The sequence below is a fragment of the Artibeus jamaicensis genome, unplaced genomic scaffold (genome assembly GCF_021234435.1).
Source record: "Artibeus jamaicensis isolate MK-2021 breed Jamaican fruit bat unplaced genomic scaffold, CSHL_Jam_final contig_384, whole genome shotgun sequence".
In the NCBI taxonomy this organism is placed as follows: domain Eukaryota; kingdom Metazoa; phylum Chordata; class Mammalia; order Chiroptera; family Phyllostomidae; genus Artibeus; species Artibeus jamaicensis.
The window spans coordinates 7,407,873-7,426,930 of record NW_026521810.1 but is presented as its reverse complement, the minus strand read 5'-3'; the positions used below and the strand labels follow the sequence as shown (position 1 = coordinate 7,426,930).

The 19,058-nt window shown below is 52.0% G+C and overlaps 1 protein-coding gene across 1 annotated transcript in view; it reads left to right on the top strand.

The window, feature by feature from the left end:
* Positions 1 to 19,058, top strand: part of FAM178B (family with sequence similarity 178 member B) — an 85,767-nt gene that overhangs the window by 41,457 nt on the left and 25,252 nt on the right. The window contains exons 9-12 of the mRNA XM_053664673.1: positions 3,676 to 3,769; positions 4,063 to 4,239; positions 4,484 to 4,581; positions 17,392 to 17,479. Of these exons, the coding sequence (XP_053520648.1) occupies positions 3,676 to 3,769; positions 4,063 to 4,239; positions 4,484 to 4,581; positions 17,392 to 17,479 (457 nt within the window). The remainder of the gene's footprint in view (positions 1 to 3,675; positions 3,770 to 4,062; positions 4,240 to 4,483; positions 4,582 to 17,391; positions 17,480 to 19,058) is intronic.

Sequence of the window (19,058 nt, the reverse complement as noted above, 5' to 3'; positions counted from 1 at the left end):
CCTGGGGCTTGCTGGTGACACCATTTCCCAAGAGGATTTAGAACTGGCACCAAGGAGCCGGCGATGGCTACAGGGGTGATTCCCCTGTCACAACACCCTAAGAGCAGGGTGGGACCACTCGCCAAACCACTAGTCCTGGGGAGGTTTTCCTGCCTGGACACAGCTCTTTTAAAGAAGCAACCAGGTCCTGGATACCCTCCTGTGACCTGGGGTGGAGGTGTCGAAGATGCTCAAGTGTGTTTCCTGGTTGGCTGGCTGCTGTAGTGGGGAGTCTCTGAGAGTCAAGGGGTGGGAGGATGGTGCCTCTAGCGTGTTTAGGAACCAGCCTCCAGTCTCTGCTCCACGGAGGATGTGACAACTCTCCTGGACCCTCTGGCCACAAGAACAAGTGCATGGCAGGCTGCCTGCTCCCCACCACCCTCCTCATCTTGTTCCTGACCAGGCTCACAGAAAGCTGTCCCATGCCAGCTGGGTCCATGTCAGGCACATCTCCTCTCTGTCAACTTCCAGGGATGTCCCATCTAGAGGTCCCATGGTGGATCTCCTGCAGGGCCCCCACAGAACTTCGCAATGGCCGAGGCTGGAAACAAGGGCCGAGTGGTCTCCGTACCTGGGCCCATGACTTGGCTGACATTCCAGATGCTATGAGAACTTCAGTTTCCCACCATCTGTTCTTAATCTCAGATTTCCTTAAAGCCCATCACCATCTTATGAGAGCTCCAAGACTTCCTTCCAGAAAGACACAGCTCTTCTGCAGTGGACACTTGCGGACAGTCTGATGTCTGCCTGTTGCAAAAGGAGTAGCCTTCTGCCAGGGATGAGGCTGGGATGGTGAGGTCGGGAGGCTGTCGGGGGCGGGGGTAACACATGAGGAGGGACCGGAATATGGACACTGAATGAGAGCTCCAGCGTCCTCAGAGGAGGTTGTACCTCATGGCTGCACAGTCTTACCTGGGAAGAGAGGGGAGGGCCTCAGACAGCTGTGGCTCATCTTCCAAGGCCACTTCTGATTACAAAGCCCAGCTGAAGAGCTCTGGTCAGGTACACAGCACTGGCCTCAAAAGACCAGGAAGTGTGCTGCGGTTGCCCAGTGATGAAAGCCTTCTTCAACTTGGTCTTCTGAAAGGTTAAATTGATGCAGTGCCCAAACAGGTAAATAAATGACAATCCATTGAAAGGTCATGCTGTTGGTAATTGGCTCCCTTGGGACAGTATAATCCTATCCAGGTAAAGTTTGCCTTCCCTTCCCTTTCCATTAGCTTAGCATTGATTCCTTCCTCAGCTACCATAAGCACAGCTGAGCGGGCCGGCCTAGCTGGGCGTTGCAGAGCTCAGGGAGAGAGCGCCCTGCTCTGCTGGCAGCCTGCATGTGGGGCTCTGACGGTGGGGCCTTCAGAGCAGCGCTTGGTCACTCGCTCGTTGGGTCATGGTGGCGGCAGTGCCCACACACTTCCTCACTCTCTTCCTGCTGAGAAGGTCAGAGCTCCACATAGATAGTAACTAGTATTTTCTTCAGCCCTTGGGAAAAAACACATATGGAAACTGAGTGACGCACTCTCTTAAGTCAGTGAGTGTAAAATGGAGTTGTTGTGACCCAAACTCCAGCTCCTGGATGCTGCTCACAGGGCCGTGAGCCCTGACCTAGCCAGCCGAGGACAGGGACCGAGGGGCATCACAGATGAAGCTGTTTTGCTCATGGAGTCACATCAACTCGCTGTTAACCTGCTGAGTGCAGGAAGGGAATGGGGTTGTTAGGTTGCAAATTCCTGTGCTCCACGGCCTCCTGATGTGAGCAGTGGTGGAGGCCTGGGGGTCAGCTGATGCTGCACCCCAGAACCGCAGTCACAACTACATGATTCAGTCAAGTGGGTCCTCAAGAAGAGGGGGGGATGGAGGAATACGCTCTTGTCTGCTGCTCCCCAGGAGAGGTGGCACAAGGGAATAAATGCTGGCTGGCTGGCACTCACTCCAGGAGGCGGTCCCCTCTCAAAGGGGAGGGAGTGCTGGCATTCCCTCCCAGAGAAGAGAGGGCTCTGTCTCAGCCACACTTCCCCTCCCCAGCTGGAAAAAGACATCACCAGCTCCCATGTGCTCCAGCCCAACTCCCTCGGGCAGCAGCCAACTGTCTGAAAGCCCACTGCTCCCAGCAGAGGCATGAAGCCCACTCTGCAATGCCTCACCCTTTGGGAAATCCAGAAGCATCCACCCCATGCTTGCCTATCCCGTGCACGCTCACAGGCTGCTACAGCTGCCACTTCCATCGTACTGACACAGCCTGTGCATGCCCAGATGCAAATGCCAGCCTTGCCCACTTCCCTGGCCTAATAAATGCTAAGATCTGGAAGAACAGCAGAACCCAGTCCTAGCCCACCGCCCCCAACTTTGGTTTGTTGGCATCAACTTCCCGAGGGCCCAGACAGGGATCTCTCTTTCCTTCCCTCGAAGAAGCAGCACAGTGCCGAGTCAAGAAGAGCAGAGGCCTTTCCCTGGAGTGTGCGGCAGTGGCAGCGGCTGTTGTCAGCAGGGTTGTCTCATCAGCATCTTCATTTACTGACAGCCCACTGCTAGCTGGACCTCAGGGTAGTTAACAAGAGCAGAAAGTGGGTGAGACACAAAGGGAGCCTTGTCAAAACTCACGTCACTTACTTGCAATCAGCAATATACTCTTGGTCACAGAGAGAATCATCTATCCAGGGGCATGTGCCTGGGAAACTTGTGCAAAGGACAGTGTGACCCTGCTTGCTGAAGCATCATGCCACCCTGAGTGTGACTCTAGTCTTTAAAGATGTTCTTTTTGCTTTTGGGGGGGTTTTGTTTGTTTGTCTTTTAAATATGGCCCTGGCCTCTAACTTCATCTAGGTTCAACCAGATCTGCTCCGTCGCTCGGGGAGCAGTGTCCCCACTGGACTTACCAGTACATGATGTGTTAGTGCGACACCTTTGGAGGGCTTTCAGGGATCATTTTTGCTCTGATTTCCACCTAACTTACTGATTTTGGAATCTATAGCATCATGTACTTTTCAGAGCAAGCAGTCACTACACCTGGATGGATGAACTCTTTTGAGGAAGACTCTTTGGGGGCAATGGAGTACGATTTTCTGGTTTCCGAGTCCCAGAAAACTACAGCAGGAGGACTGACCAAAATGGTAGCTGTCAAGCTGGCCTGTATGGCCAAGAGTGATCAGCAGACGTGGCGGGGTGTCACTTCCAGGGTTAGGTGTGAAAGGCTGCGGCTTCTGTCCCAGGCATTCTCACGTGCTCTAGGGGATGCAGGCAGCCATGTCGAGGAGCCTATGGAGAGGTAAGGAGCCGAGGCCCCCGACTCTGTGCGTGAGCTTGGGAGCAACTGCCCCTGCCAAGCCTGAGACCACAGCAGCCCTGTTCTCCAATATCTTGGGGACAATTTCCTGAGAGACCCTGAGCTGGAACCACTGGGCTGAGTTGTTCCTGGATTCCCACCGCTCAGAAACTATGTGCGATATTAAGTGTTTTTAAGCCTGTACATTTGGCAGTGATTTGTTATGCAGTAGTGCAGACCAGCACACACAAGGTCCAGGCCGAGTGGATCGTCCCTGGGCCCCAAGTTCCTGAGCAAGTGCGGCCCCCTCTCTGCCTCGATTCTCCCCTGATGTCCATTCCCCCTGTTTCCTTCCCTTTGTTTCCGTCTTGCCTTAGAGTACTTAGAAGGGAGGCTAGCCTGAGCCAGGGCGAGCAGCAGGACACCCCCCAGGAGACCGCCTTGGATATCAGCCTGAGCTATATCTACAAGGTGAGTCAGACGGCTGTCTCCACTCCCAATCCGGACCTATTCAACAGGTTAGTTCAGAGAGTCCCATCAAGCACCGCTGCAGGCACCAGACAGGCGGCCAACACTGATGCTGTGGCACGCTCACACTCCCACCACCTGCCGCCTGAGGAACGCTCGGGGCCTGGCCTCTGGCCTCGCTGCTTGTCAATCTCAGCTCCCACCCGGCGTGGCCAAGGGGCTCACAATGCCACCCCTTCTGCCTGCCCTGGCTCCCAGGAAGGCCACACTGCCCTAGTGCTCTCTCTGCTCTCCAGTTCCTGACACTGTGTGCCCTAGTGCAGCCAGGGGCCACCACTGATGAGAACCTCTTGGACCTGATTGAGCTGCTCTGCAGAGCTGGCCTGGATGCACGGCTGCGCCTGCTGCCCCAGACAGACCTCCAGCAGCTCCTGCTCCTGCTCCTCGAGAACATCCAGGAATGGCCAGGGAAGGTACGCTGAGCCCCTGGGCCCAGCCCCAGCCCAGCCTCCTCTGTACGGTCCCAAGTTATCCTTAGCATGCCCTAGATGGGAACAGCACTGCTCCGAGACCATGAAGCCACCGAAATGCTAAGGATCATCCCTCTTATCCTGGCCTCCATGAACAGCACCCCTCCCCTCCGGAATGGGGCTGGCGGAGAGCTCAGGGTGGAAGGTGATCCCTCCCCTGCCCACCCTGGCGCTGGTGTCCCCGCAGCTCCGGCAGCTGTGCTGTGCCCTGAGCTTGGTGTCGGATCACCACCACAACCTGCTGGCGCTTGTGCAGTTCTTCCTGGATGTGACCTCTCGCAGCAGGTGGGTGCTCCTGTACCTCTACCTCTTCCCTCTGACACTCATCCCACCCTGTGACAGCTGGGGTGTGGGGTTCCAGAACCATCCCCATCAGTCCCAACAGACCTTCCACTCTCAACAATCTCTAAAGCCCAGGAGAAAGAACTAAAAATACAACTCGCTAATGAGTTCATTACAAATGAAAAAGCCTAATTTTCCTTCCATGGTTTTATTAGCAAAACAATTGTCTTGCACAATTAGCTTGTGACTGCAGGGGTCCCTCCCTTGTTTTTGCTGCTCCTTCCCCAGTCTTTGGTGGGGGTTCCTTCTTGTCACTCAGACCTCAGCTGCATTACTCGCCCTGATCATCCCACTTGCTCCCACCCACCTTCCACACTCTTAGTTTATCAGTTTGTCTTATTTTCTACACAGTGCTGATCTCTGCCCAAAATGATCTTACTGTTTGTTTCCCAGTTTATGGCTGCCTCTCCTTCATATTACTTACTTCCAGGAGAGCAGGTCCCTTATCTGGGTCACTGTCATATCACCCCCATCTAGAACAGTGCCTGGCACACTGTTGACCAAGGCGAACAAACTCAGCCCATGGGGAGATAAGACGCATCAGCTAGACCTGGCCTCTCCTCTCCTCCTTGCCTCTTCCCCTTTAGGCCACAGGTTCAGGGGATTTATTGCCCTTTCCTGAGCAGACAGACCACTCGCCAGCTCCTCTCCTCTCCACTCCTGGCTCTCCATGTGCAGCTCCTCCCACCTAAAATGATGCCCCTTCTCACCCTTCCAATCAGGCGTGCCCTGGAGCCCACCTCAGGAACCCCCAGCCTTCACAGGCACCTGCACTGGGGCCGGCTCCCTGCAGCTCCTTTCTCAGGGTGGCCGCTGGGAGCGGCTTGGAGTTTTATTCAGCCTCATGTCCCTGGGGCCCAGCCAGGTTTGATCACCCTGAGACCAAGTCCAGTCCTGAGATGGGCTCTCAGTCTCTTTCTTATGAATTTGGGTGAAGGAGAGGAGGCCTCTCTCCAGTCCTGAAGGGGAAGTGTTTGCTCTTATTTGGAAGGGCTGGGCTACACACCTATACATGTGTATGTGCATGTGTGCACACACACAATGAACTGCATCCTTTTCTTTTTAAACAAAAATTTTGTATTTATTTATTTTTAGAGAAGTAAAGGGATGGAGAAAGAAAAGGAGAGAAACGTCAAAGTCTGGTTGCCTGTTGCACACCCCCAACTGGGGACCTGACCTGCAACTCAGGCATGTGCCCTGACTGGGAATCAAACCTGTGACCCTTTTGTTCACAGGCTGGCGCTCAGTCCACTGAGCCACACCTGCCGGGGCTGCATTCTTTCCCATAGCTGCACAGTGTTCCCCGTGTATACACATTCGAACCCCTCACTCTGGGTATTTGTCCAGTGAGTATCCGTGTGTACCAGCTTTACACATTCATGCAGCTATCTCCACAGGATAAATTTCTTGAGATGAAATTGCAGTCCTAAAGTATGCATGTTTAAATTTGGCCTCCAAAAAGAGCAGTGCCAATTATTAATACCACCAAATAGACGTGAAAACACCTGTTTCTCCACATTGTTATTAGTACTGTGAGTCCTCAGTTTTGTTTTTAAGTGGTAGTGAATCTCTTCAGTGAAAAACACCATTCTTTGGTTCTAATTTTTATTTCCCTGATTGCAGTGAAATTGAGAATCTTCTCATATGTTTATTGGCCTTTTGTTTCTTTTATTGTAAATTATCTTTGCTATTTCTTGCTCATTTTTCTATCTTGTCATTTATCTTATTATATTGATTTATATATTGCTTATTATATATGTTTTACACACACCGTATTTTCTCCTAAGGCTGTAAATTGTCCTTTTTAAACCTTTTTGTATAATTATCTTTCAGTGAACTGAAATTTTTTTACATTTTTAAAAAATATTTTATTTATTTATTTTTAGAGAAGGGAAGGGAGAAAGAAAGGGACAGAAACATCGACATGAAAGAGAAACATCTATTGGTTGCCTCTCTCTCACACACATCCCAACCAGGTACCAGGCCAGGCATGTGCCCTGACTGGGAATCGAACCAGTGACCTTTTGCTTGGCAGGACAATTCTTGACCAACTGAGCCACATAGATCAGGGCTTTCTTTCTTCTCTTTACTTTCTTTCTTTTTTACTTTTTAAAGAAACTTTTATTTTAGTGTAGATTTAGATTTATAGAAAAGTTTGTTGGATAGCACAGACAGCTAGCTGATTATGATAGAATCTTTCTGTCTTGAATAGGAAGGCTTTCTGACCCATAAAACCTAAGACCCGTAAAAATACTGAGTTTTATATCTCTCAGTACTGACACCATTCTGTCTCTGTTGGCTCTTAGTCCCATCGGACTCTGTGTTTTATAACTATGAGACAGGGATCTAATTTGCATTTGCCCGCCCCCAAAGAGCCAGTGCACCAACACCAGTTTTTTGGTCTCACCCTCATCACATCCTAAATGTACGACATCATTCATCTGTTAGCAGCATGAAGCTTTGATTCCAGGAATCAGTGGCTGTTACAGGGTCTCTGTGTAGCTCTGTGCCCTTGGTTAGTGCCCTGTAAATTCCAAGAGGGAATAAAGTGAGCAGCCTTACCTTGCTTTCAGGCAGACACGTCAACCAGGTGACACTTTCTGCCAAGAGCTTCTCCAGGAAGGAGGTTCACCATCTGGATGGATGTTATTTATTCATTCACTTAGATACTTTATTGTGTTTCTTCCTCTCAATACATAAAACATGTAAATAGAACAGAGTTCAAAAGGCACCAACGAGCATGCGTTGAAAATATGCCCATGTACCTTCTGCCCTTGTTGTCACACCAACGTATGTTTCCGCAGTCATTCCAGATTGGATCAGCATCAGCTCATCCTTTTTTCAAGCACACCGTACTCACCATGGCTTTTAGCTGTCCTCCCAACCCTGCCCCCTATGGTGGCGATTTTGGAGAGCTTGCTGGTAGCTTTGTTCTGCCCTCGCTGGAGGCCATGCCACTGGACCCAGTTTCCAGACCGGCCCCCGGAAGGAGCGTGTGTTGTGGCAGTGTAACAATGAGCTGTCACATTCTTAGCCTACCAACTGGCTAAGCACAGAACAAGAAGTCCCACCAATGTTGACATGGCACAGGCCTCTCCCCACCTACCTTGTTGACCAAGACTTCAAGGGATGTGCCATAGTTTGAAGGCAAAGTTAAGTTTAACCCTGGAAAATGAAAGTAAATTCATTGAAAATCACCTGAAGGGGAGGTCCTTGGAGGAAAGTCTGTCTGGGCACCCTGGCCCCTCCAGGGTAATTCAGCTGCCCAGCTTCTGTCCAGGCCCAGCACAAGTTCCTAGCAGACCTCTGCACCCACTCCCAGGAGTCCTGTTGGGAAGAAGACAAGATGAGGGCTGATTCTGCTCCCCTAAAAGCTGATGGACTTTCCCAGGCTCCCTACATCACCACCTTGAATGTTTCCACATGCTGCTTCTGGGGGTCCTCGGAGTAGAGGGCAGCGCCACCATTTGCCCGGCTAGACAGAGGAGCAGACCAGGGCTGCCTAAAGCATCACAAAACTGGCCCTGACAATGACGGAGCTCTTGCCCAGTGTTAGCACGATGTAGAAACAGGCCCACTCCTCCCTTGTTCGTGGCGCACACTCCCTGCCATTGCCCTGGAGGGCAACTCGGCTGAATCAAGCAAGTGACTTTAATATGTGCAAACCCTTTGACAAGCAGTTTGACCTGGGGGACTAGCAATGCTATACTAACAATGGTGCATAGTGGTGTTCGTAAGAGTGAAAAACTGGAAACAACTTCAGTGCCCCACCATAAATTAAATTGTGCTCATACTCCAGAATATTTTAGAGCGCTTAAAAATGACATCATGCCTGGCTGGTGTAGCTCAGTGGATTGAGCGTGGGCCTGTGAACCAAAAGATCATGGTTCGATTCCCAGCCAGGGCACATGCCTGGGTTGCAGGCCAGTTCCCGGCAGGGGACTCACGAGAGGCAACCATACATTGATATTTCTCTCCTTCTCTCCTTCCCTTCACCTCTAAAGATAAATAAATAAAATCTTTTAAAAAATGGCATCATGGAAGAAAGGGAAAGTTAACAAAATAGTGCTGAATGAGAAAAGGCTGTGGGTCCGTGTGTAAAGTGTAATCCTGGTTTCTTTGGAGTGGGGAGTAGTCTTTGGGGGTTGAGGTTTAATATTAGTGACTTCTGTTGTCTTCGGGCTCGTCTCTCTTTTCCAAATGCCCTGTTGGCCTCCCTGCCTCTGTCCTTATAGCCACGGCCTATTGTCACCACTCAGCCAGAGTCACTTCTATTTAATGACTTTTTCAAGTTTTGCTGCAGAATATTTTGAACACATGCAGAAGCTGAAAGAATAGTGTGACGGGCCCCACGCACACGTGTTCCACGATGTTCCAACACACATTCACTGTGGTCACGGTGACCCCTTCACCCTTACCTGCTCACCCCACCTCTCCTGCCCCAGATCAGGGGGTCTGTACCCCAGACACGCCTTCCTCCCACATCACTGTGGTCTCTGCCCTTATGTCGCCTCCTCAGAGATCCTGGCCCGCTGATCCTTTCCAAATTAGCTTCTCCTCGGGGCTTTCGGAACCTTACTTTTCTTTGTTTTTCTTCCTGACTTATTATCAAACATCACATGCTGCCTGCATTTATTGATGTGTAATCTGCCTGCCCCGTGAGGATGCAAGCGCCCTGCAGGGGTGTCCTCAGAACCTGGAACAGTGACCGGGATATTCTGAGTGTCCTCTGAATATTGGATGAATAAGTAAGTGCCAAATTTTGGCTCTCTTCCTATCTGCAATGGAGATACATTCAGGTTTTGACTTTTCTCTTTTTCTTTCTTTTTTTTTTTTTTTTTAAGGTAAAGGAGAGAGCTGTTCTCAGATATCAGGCATCCTTCCTGTGCTGGGGAAAATTCCTCCCTGTGCCCTTCTGTAGCAGCAAGGGCCAGGCATTCCTTTGTCACCTCCTGAGAGCTAGAGCCAGCACCCCAGTCAGATGCCCCGGGAAGGAGCCGGGGCAGCAGCCCTCCCCAATATTCCTAGGCATGGACCTGGCCTGCTCACTACTCCCATGTCCCTTGGCTCCTCACTGTTTTCAAGCCCCGTTCTTCACCTTCCCATGGATTCCAGAGCTCCCAGCATCCTCTTAGCATAGTCCTTTTCTGTCTGAAGCAGCCATGTTGGACCAATAAGGGGAGCTGGCTCATAAAGCAGAAGGCAGGTGGCCCCGAAAGAGAACAACCTCAAAGTCATCAAGTCTTTGTGCATTGGGCACAAGGGCGGTGACACTTCCAGGAGTGCCATAGCTTTATCCAAGGCCACCTTGTTTCTTCCGGGCCCCACTTTCCTCATGATCCCTCCCCCATCTCAGGACCCCAGCAGTGCTGGCTCTTCCAGAACCTTTCTTCTGCGGTCATCCCTTCTTATTCTTACGCCTTTAGCTTTTATTCACCACTAGCTTTTTCTGCTCTGCAAAGTATTGAACTTGTGAGTCCCCTACCTTAGAACATTTTGGTCTCCGCCCATCGTTCCCTCCCCCTTCTGCTGCATCTCCAAACTTCCCTCCCCCACCCTACCCCACCCCCATTTCTTCTAGCTTCTGTCTGGACCCTGGACACATGCTGGAGTCTTCAGAGCTCAGTGTTGTAGAGCGTTCTTACCGGAGAAGACAGACATTGAGAATGTTCTAGAAGGAGGCAGCCAAGCTCTAAAAATCCCTCAATATTTCAGAAGCATTCGAAATTGAGAGGAAAAAGGAACAGAGATGAAGGTCACATCTAGGAGTCAAGGGGCCGTGGCTGGACCTGGGAGATAGACAACAAAGGAAAAGTGGTCACGGTGAAGCCAAGAGTGTGAGGGGTAGTGGCCAACAAGGACCTGGCTCACTTTTATGAGTACGTGTAAGGAGGTAGTGGGAGTGACTTAAGGAGCCGGAAGTGGAGAAGACATCCCTCATCTGGCATCAGCTACTCATCTCAGCTGCTCTGTTACCAGTGACCTAATGGCTGTTTCTCATGAACAAGCCTAACATCCTCTTCGCTGACTTCACAGGACGTTTCTCCTGATCTCCCTCCCCTCTGTGCCTGTCCTCCATCTCCATCACTCATTGCCCTTCCTCCACTGCCCCTTGAGCCTTTCTGTGCCTCAGGATTCTGTCCCAGGCCCTCTTCTCTGGGACACAGTACCACTTCACAGGTCACAGTCTCGGGGCATCTTCTGGGTGGGCAGTGTGACTCTCTGCCCACGCTGGCCCGTGTGGTGCCGTTCATTGGGGAACTCAGGCATCCCACCCCAGCTGCCGGAGTGTTGCCGCCTTGCCAGCCCACTCCAGGAGCTACCTCTGCGAAGACCGTCACCTCCCCCAAGGTCAGGCCCCTTCCTTGGGAGCAGCCCCGTGATGGGGGTACAGTGGCCTCACTTAGAGATGTCTCTGAAGGACCTCACCACCCAGAGCTCCTTGCAGGGCCAGCTTGGCTGTGACTGCACCACAGCCTGGCTTTCTTCTTGGCCTGGACCTGCTTCCTTCACTCCCCATAAGGGTCATCCCAAGAGCACCTGTCTCCCCCTCTCATCCTGTAAATTCCCTACATGATCCTCTCCATTTTAGGGCCCACTTCCTGGGGAACTCGACCTGAGACCCCCATCTCATCCACATCATGGCTTCAACCCCAGCTACACCCTGGGCACCCCAAGGCAACACCTGTGGCCAGACTTTTTTGCTCAGCGCCAGATCTGTGTGGGCAGCTATTTCTAGCCGAGCACATGTGAAGCAGAAGTCACCACCTTCCAAGGAGGGTCACCGCTCTGTTGTCCATGGCCCCGTGGTGGCTTTGGCACCTGCCCACTACCTGAAGCCTGGGAGTGTGTGGGCATCTTCCGTCCCGTCAGGTTTTCCCTCCTCCCACAACACTCATCTCTCCTTGTCGCCCTACTGTGGCTGCTCTTACTGCTGCCCCCGGGATTTCTGCTGGAGGATGTGAGCTGCCTCCTTCCAGACTCTCCCATCTAACCAATCCCTCCACACACTGTCCAGCAGTGTGCCCTTCCTTCAAACAACGTCTGTCCGTGTCACTCCTGTGCTTAAAATCCCTCAGGTTTCTGTCCTCGGGATGAAGTGAAACAGCCCAGCCTCATGCACAAGGGCCTCTGGGCCTCTTTCCCAATTCTACCTTCTCCCCTGTCCCCACTCCCACCCCCAACAGGCTCCCCTGCTCCAGACATTCCCTAAATCTTTGCAGCCACCAAGGCCATGAGGATTTGCCCCTGAGCTTCTTGGCATCTGTTCCCTCTTCTTAGGGAAGCCTCTTCTTCCCCTCTCCTCCTCCACTTTGTCTGGTAAATGTTTCCTCACCCTCAGGCCTAGACTCAGAGCAAGGCATCTCCTCTTCTCAGAAATCACCCACCCCAGACCTTGGGTGCTGGTGGCCTTTGCAGACCCCTTGAGCTGGAGCATCTTGAAGGAGGAGTGTGACTGTGCTTTCTGGTTGAAAAGCCTCTTGTGGATGATGTTAAAGAAACTGAGCTGAATGATGTAAAACTAGGCTGGCTAATCATTAAAAGGTACCGATGGCCTCAGGAGTCTGACTGGGGGCAAGCCCTGTGGCCACCAGAGTCCTGTGTTCACCAACAGTTTGACCAGGGCCAACCCAGCACCTCGGGATGAGGCCATTCATGGAACAATGGTCAGATTCACACTTGATGTGAGTACGACTGTCAGCAAATTGAAGATAACAGAAGATCTCGACAGACCATGATGATGGACTGGGTAGAAAAGAGAGACCCAGCTGCACAATTAAGAACAAAATGTAGGAAATGATATTTGACAGCCAGATGTGTGAAACAGATTTTGGGCTCAATCTGGTAACTGCACAGCACCGTGGGGCCCCTGAAGATGAACACCGGCCTCAGCGCTGAGCGCCTCCCCGGCCGGGAATGTGTGGCAACCCCCAAGGCCCTCGGAGGACCGAGATGGCAAAAGATAAAAAACTGTGGCTAGAGGACCTCGAGAAGGGTGGCCCAGGAAACAATGAGACTTCCTTCAGTATGTGCATGAACAGAGAGATGTTAGAGGAGGGGACTTTTAAGGTGTTTTCTAAGTCTAAGGTTATAATACCAAAACAAAGAAAGACATAGGGAGGGAGAGAGGAAGTTGCCTTGTGATTGTCTGTATGAACTTCATTTATTACTAACTAATAGTAACCTTTTTAGTGAGTTATAATATGCATACAGGAAGACACCTGTCAGAGGCCACGTGCAGTGCACTTTGCAAAGGAGACCGTCTGTGTAACCAGCACTACATCCTAGGAGAGACTGTCATTGTCACCTGCCTCAGGCCTCTCCCAGGTGTTGCCTCTGCAAAGAACACCCCTCCCCGCCTCCCCTCACACAGATGTTTAGCATGATTTGGAACGTGTGCCAAAATGGGCCCGTGCAGAGTTCCCTGTGGTACCTACTGTCCCGGTGGAGTGCCAGCTCTTTGTGGGTTTTGTCCTTGTGGAAGGGGGTAGACCCTTCATGCTTGTTGCCACACGGTGGCCGATGAGCAGGTCTGTGGCTGTCTGCCCTGTGGCTTCTTCCTGTCCCACTGTGGTTCTGTCCCGCTCATCTCTTAACCCAGGCCCTGGTCTTTTGTGCCTGGGTAGCACTGCTCACGGGCAGGATGGAAGACTCCACAAGAACTGAGAGCAGGTGTCGAGAGATGCAGCCTTGAAGTGAAAGCCTGGGCTGCCCGGAGAGGCACATGCCCTGCAGCAGGGTGTTGGGCTGCATTTCCACAGGCAGAACAGGCCACTGTTGTTGCTTCCTCGGCTGCCCTAGAGACTGAGAAAAGACAGCTCACCCCTTTGGCCAGATGCCTGATGTCCTTTTAGGGTAGCTCAGCCTTGGTAGGGCCTGGTTCCCCTCTGAACGAGTGAAGACCAGGGGCACCAGAGGGGTCCGCCTTGACTGTGAGGTTGTCCTGACAGCCTCTGCAGGGTGCTAAGCTGCCCTTTGCAGGAGCTGAAAGGAGGCCTAGAGGCTGGGAAGCAGTGTGCCTGCATTCCACTTCCCGGCTTTGCTGGCTGTTTAGGAAAATCATTTCCCAGCACTTTGGGATCCTCTGAGTGCTAATCCAGTGTCCTGGTCTTCTGGAGGCCTGTGGGAGTGGCGGGGGCAGGGCCCAGGCGGAGGCCTGGCCTGCTGCTAACGAGTGGTAGGGCTGGAGCCTTGCCTTATATGACAGTGGCTGGTATGGCTCCAGTGGCTTTTGCATCCTCCTTTGTCTGGCTGGTCTGAGTTCCGAGGAGGCTTTGCAGGGTGGGGTCGGGCAGCTTTCCGGGAGGAGGAGCCCAGGCCAACCTCAGTGGGGCCTGACCCTCTGCCTGCCCTCTGCACAGTTTGGATGGTGTTTGGGGTGCATCTTTTTCACCTCTTTTGCTTTTTCACCACTTGCTTTTTCACCTCTGCAAAGTGAGTTTTCAGTCTAAAAGCTTATGGTTCTGTCCCTTCTCCCTGTGGGAACTGCGGGTGCACGGGACTGTGTTTAAAAGGCAGGGAGAGCCATTAGCATCAAAGGCAGTGGGCAGGCAGACAGTGAGGGGGAGTGCCACTCTCAGATGTGGGTTTCTTTTTATCCATTCACACCCTCAGTGCTTTTTCTGGTGCTTTTCTTCATTTCTGGACATCAGCCCCGTCCCGACCCACCCACCTGCCTCTTCCCTTCTAGAGCCACCCCAGCTCTGCTTCCTGGCCCTCCAGCACCCCCAGAGTGGCCCCTCCCTGCCTTCCCACTGTGATAAAGGAGCTCTTCCCAGTCCTGGCTTGGATTACTGACACACATGCAGCACTTCTGACTCTGGCTGCAAGTTTGCTCAGAGCAGCAGCTCAGAGAGGTCATTTACCTCCCACTGTGTTCCCTGCCCAGCTGCTTCTGGGGCTCCCGGGAACAGCTGGAGAGGGGGCCCTCACTGACTACCAGGGGGAAGCCATGCAGGGTATGTGACTGGGGCCATGATGGGGGGGGGGGGACTGGAGGATGGGGCTGGGGCTGGACAGCATCTGACTGTGCCCATGGGAGTCTAGTGTGGGGGACCCCAGGATGAGGGGCCCCTATTTTCTGTCCCACGGTGCAGTCCAGATGGGGCTGCCTCTCCTCAGGATTCCTAAGGTGGGTGGGCATGCTGAGGCATTCTGCAGAAAAGGGTCAAGGTTAACAGGAGACTGGGTGAGGGAAGTCCCCACACTGGTTAAGGTCAAGTTTTCTGGGTCAAGAATAGATGGGATGGCCAGACCCTCCCAAGGTTTCCAGATAAGATGCAAATATGGCATGGTAGAAATTTATGCTAAAAAAGTCTTCTTTGTTAATCTATATGAAATTCAAATTCAACTGGGCATCCTGTATTTTTAATGGCCAAATCTGGCCATTCTGTCTCCTCTCCCAGCTGAATTCCTTCTTTAAGTAATAATTCGACTGAACTGTAACACACAAGCAGAACAGAACACAGACCTAAGTGTATGTCTCACTGGTTTCCACAAGTCAAACACATGGGGAACGGAACCAGCACCCGGATCAAGAAATAAAACATGAGCAGAACCTGCTCCCCACAGTGTGTCCTCACTTGACAGGTACTTGCCTGTTCTTGTTCTTTATGTAAGTGAAATCGTACACATGTATTCTTCTCTATCTGGCCTCTTTCACACGACACCGAGAGGATCATCCCAGCTGTCGGATGCGCTTGTATGTCCTTTATGGTCATTCTGCGCTGGGCGGAGTGGTATGGATCCGTTTACCCATTTCGGTGACACTGCACTTCTGCCTTTCCTATTTCTGGAGCAAGTACCTAGGAGGAGGACTGCTGGGTCAGGAGGCGGGCACGTGGACAGCCTCAGTGCATCTTCCAAACAGTTTGCTGAGTGGAGGCCCAATTTACTTTCCCCGCCAGCTGTGCTCGAACCCCTCCCCCCTCCCCCCATTGCTCCTTTCCCCCCCTTTTATGTTCATCCTGGTGTATAGTGGTACTGCCTGCTGCTGTCTTTTTTGGGGTTGTTTAATCAAGAGCCTCTTGCTTTGTTGATTCCTTAGACTTCTTGACTAAGTGCTGTTGAAGCAAATAAATGAAGCCACTGGTTCACATGCCAGCCTGCCCAGCCCCCCTCAGTCCCCAGCACCATGGGGGACCTGAGCAGCCTCAGGCCCTGGGGTGGAGGGTGCAGGGGACCCTTCAGCACCAGCTACCTAATTACTTCTCTCCGGAAACATCATTTCTGAGTGCTGCCCTCAGCTTGCTGTTCCCACTCCCCCTCCTTCCTTCAGTTCTCAAGGTGTCGGTCCAGTCCACACTGTGGGACTCTTCCCATGTTGTCACCTAGGCAGTTCTCCAAGGAGCCAGTTCCAGCCCAATAATTTCCTCCGGCTTCAGCACCTCTCCTTTGCCTCCCCTGGTGGTGGCTTTCCGCAGGAATTAGGGGCTGCAGCCACATTGAAATCCATGCTGGGTGCTCACCTCTGCCACCATAGGGGAGCAACAAGTGCATGGGGGTGCACCTCATGGTAGAGGCTGTGGCAGGGGTAGTGTGGGCAGGGGTGGGGGTGGCCTGAATCCTTCTTCCCATCATCTCTCTCCAGTCTTTGGTCTCCACTTCCCTCCTCTCCTCTTTTTGCTCACTCCAGCCCTCAATGACCCTGAAAAATCAGAGCCCCAAACATTAGCATCTTAAACTCACATCAGAAGTCTTCACACATGAAGAGAGGAAATACCAGCCCCATCGTGAATGAGTCACGGCTGGTGCTAGACTCAGAAGCCCAGCTCAGACTGACTCAAGCAAAAGCTACTTTACTGGCTCACACGAGCAACTGACTGACCTATCAATGGAATGGCCTGGGGGCTGTCGGGCTCTCTCTCTAACCAGTCTGCTTCATCCCTCAGGCTCTCCCGCGGGGAGGCAGGATGGCCACCAGCAGCTGTAGGACCAACCTCCTGCCAAAGTAGTGGCTCTGCTGATAGTTCCAGCCAAGACTCCCCAGGCTGCCAATCAGCTCTTTACTCACAGGGCCTGTGCCAGACCAGGCCTGGCTCCTGCGCCCACATGGGGAGCTCGGGTCTGGGCTGGATGGAGGCGGGGTTCTCCAAAAGGAAGTCACTGGATGCTAAGTGAAAAACAACAACGAAGTTAGGCCTCCGCTGCTCCAGGGGACCCACTTTCCTCTGCCCTGTGTGGGCTGAAAGGTTCTGTGCAAAGGAAGGAAGAGGCAAAGGTCTGCGTAAGGGGTTGATACGTCCTATCTCTATGCACCCAAAGGTGCGCCTAAGGAGAGAGAGAGACAGGCTGAGAGGACATAACACTGCAATGCTAGCCTCTAAAATTAGTTAATTTTTTCTTTGCGCTTATTTTTTAACTTTCCCATTATGCATATTCAGTTACTTCTAAAACAAACGTGGCCTTGGCCGGGTAGCCCATTTGGTTAACATGTGGTCCCAATATGCCCGGATTGCAGGTTCTATCCCTGGTCAGGGTACATACAAGTATCAACCAATGAATGCACAAATAGTGGAACAACAAATTGATATTTCTCCCTCTCTGTCTTTAAAACCAATCAAATAAACTAAAAATAATTTTAAAAAATAAAACAAATGCTGTAAAGCAGAGGAGGAAGCCTGAGGACTTTCAGACAGAGAGTGGCCTCTCCCTTGCTGACCTGTCTTTTGGTGGGTGTCCTGCGGCACGTGGATGTCAACACCCCTCCCCTCCAAATGTCACGCCCTCAGTCCCCCCTCCCTTCTCTCACAGGCAGCTTCGAAGCCAGCTCAGCCTCGTGGTCATTGCTCGGCTGCTGGACCAGCAGGAGACACTCTCTCTCTGGCAGGAGGAGGCCCGGGTGAGTTTGTGCCTCCCTCGGGGGTGTCCGTTGGAGCCTGGAACCCTGTGGGCGAGGGAACAGGTCTCCCTGTGGCCTGCTCATCATCCCCATGCTTTTCCCAAAGGTTAAGAGCCTCAGCCAGGAGACCCAAGCTGAGGCTGAATTTTTTTTTAATTATTTTACTTTATTTATTTATCTTTAGAGGGGAAGGGAAGGAGAGAAGGAGAGAAATATCAATGTATGGTTTCCTCTCATGCGTCCCCTGCTGGGAACTGGTCTGCAACCCAGGCATGTGCTCTGACTGGGAATCGAACCGCGATCCTCTGGTTCGCAGGCCCGCGCTCAATCCACTGAGCTACACCAGCCAGGGCTTGAGGTTGAATTTTTCACTCGTATTCCTACTCTGGACAATTACTCTTTTTATAAGCCTGCTAGGTGCTAGGCTCTGAGGACAGAGAGGGGAGCAGGGAACATATTATTATTACTTTTTAAAAAATTGTGGTCAAATATATCTAACTAAACTTTACCATTTTAACTGTTTCTTTTAACCACCTTAGTATTTGAAGTGTAGCGTTCTAACCACTCTGAAGCACCCAGGCCAGTGGCCTTAGGCACATGCACAGTGTTGTGCATCCGCCCCCGCCGTCCGCCTCCAGAGTTTCCCATCTCTCCAAAGCAAAGCCGCCCACTGAAACACACCGCCCGTCCCCTCTTTCTACAGCCCCTGCTTAGATCGCTTTTCGGAGGTGGAAAACAAACACCGTTTGGGTAAAACTGCTCCCTTTCATTGTCCCTCTGTCCCAGTGTTAGAAATTCTTGGGTCAGTGAGGAGGTAGGGTTTGTCTTTTCCCCCATTCCCCTGCTCTCCATAAAGCTATGCCTGCAGCCTTCTTGCAGGGACCTTTCACTCACACCCGCAAGGTAGGCCTGCCGAAAGCCTGTGCACTTCTGGTCACTGAAAGTGTACTGGGCAAGCCTGTGTAACCCCTTGTCCAGAGAGAATGTTCCAGCACATTCTGGGGCAGGGTAGACAGTATGACTGAGTCTGACGTTATAGGGAGGCAGCTCAGAAAGGGGACCAGTTGGGTTTACTATCAGAGCAAGCCTGGCCTGGCTTTTGCCCAAGCTGTCCCCTTTGCCTTAAATGCCTTTCCCCTAGGGCTTAGCATGGTTGGAGCTTCTTGTCATTTCAATTCCGGCTTAAGTATCGCCTCCTCCAGGAAGTCTTTCCTGAACACCCAACCCAAAGTACCCTGCTACTGTCACCCAGTGTTTAAATGATCTGTCGTGTTTACCTCCTGATGTTTTCTTGTTTGTTTGTTCAGGTCTGTGTACCCATGTACACAGTACATGCGCACACACGCATACACGCACCAGCAGCTCCTGGAGGCCAGGACCAAAAGGTGTTTGCTCACTGCTGCCCTTTGGTGCCTAGCACAGTGCTGGGCACACCCAGGAACTCTGTGGGTGCTCAGTCTGTGAGTGCTCACCTGTGGAAGTGAGTTCCCAAGATGTGTGCAAGGTCCCAGGTAGAGACCTTGGGAGAGGCAGGTGAGGGAGTGGCCTGCACAGGGGTCACTTCACAGAAGTGACGGCC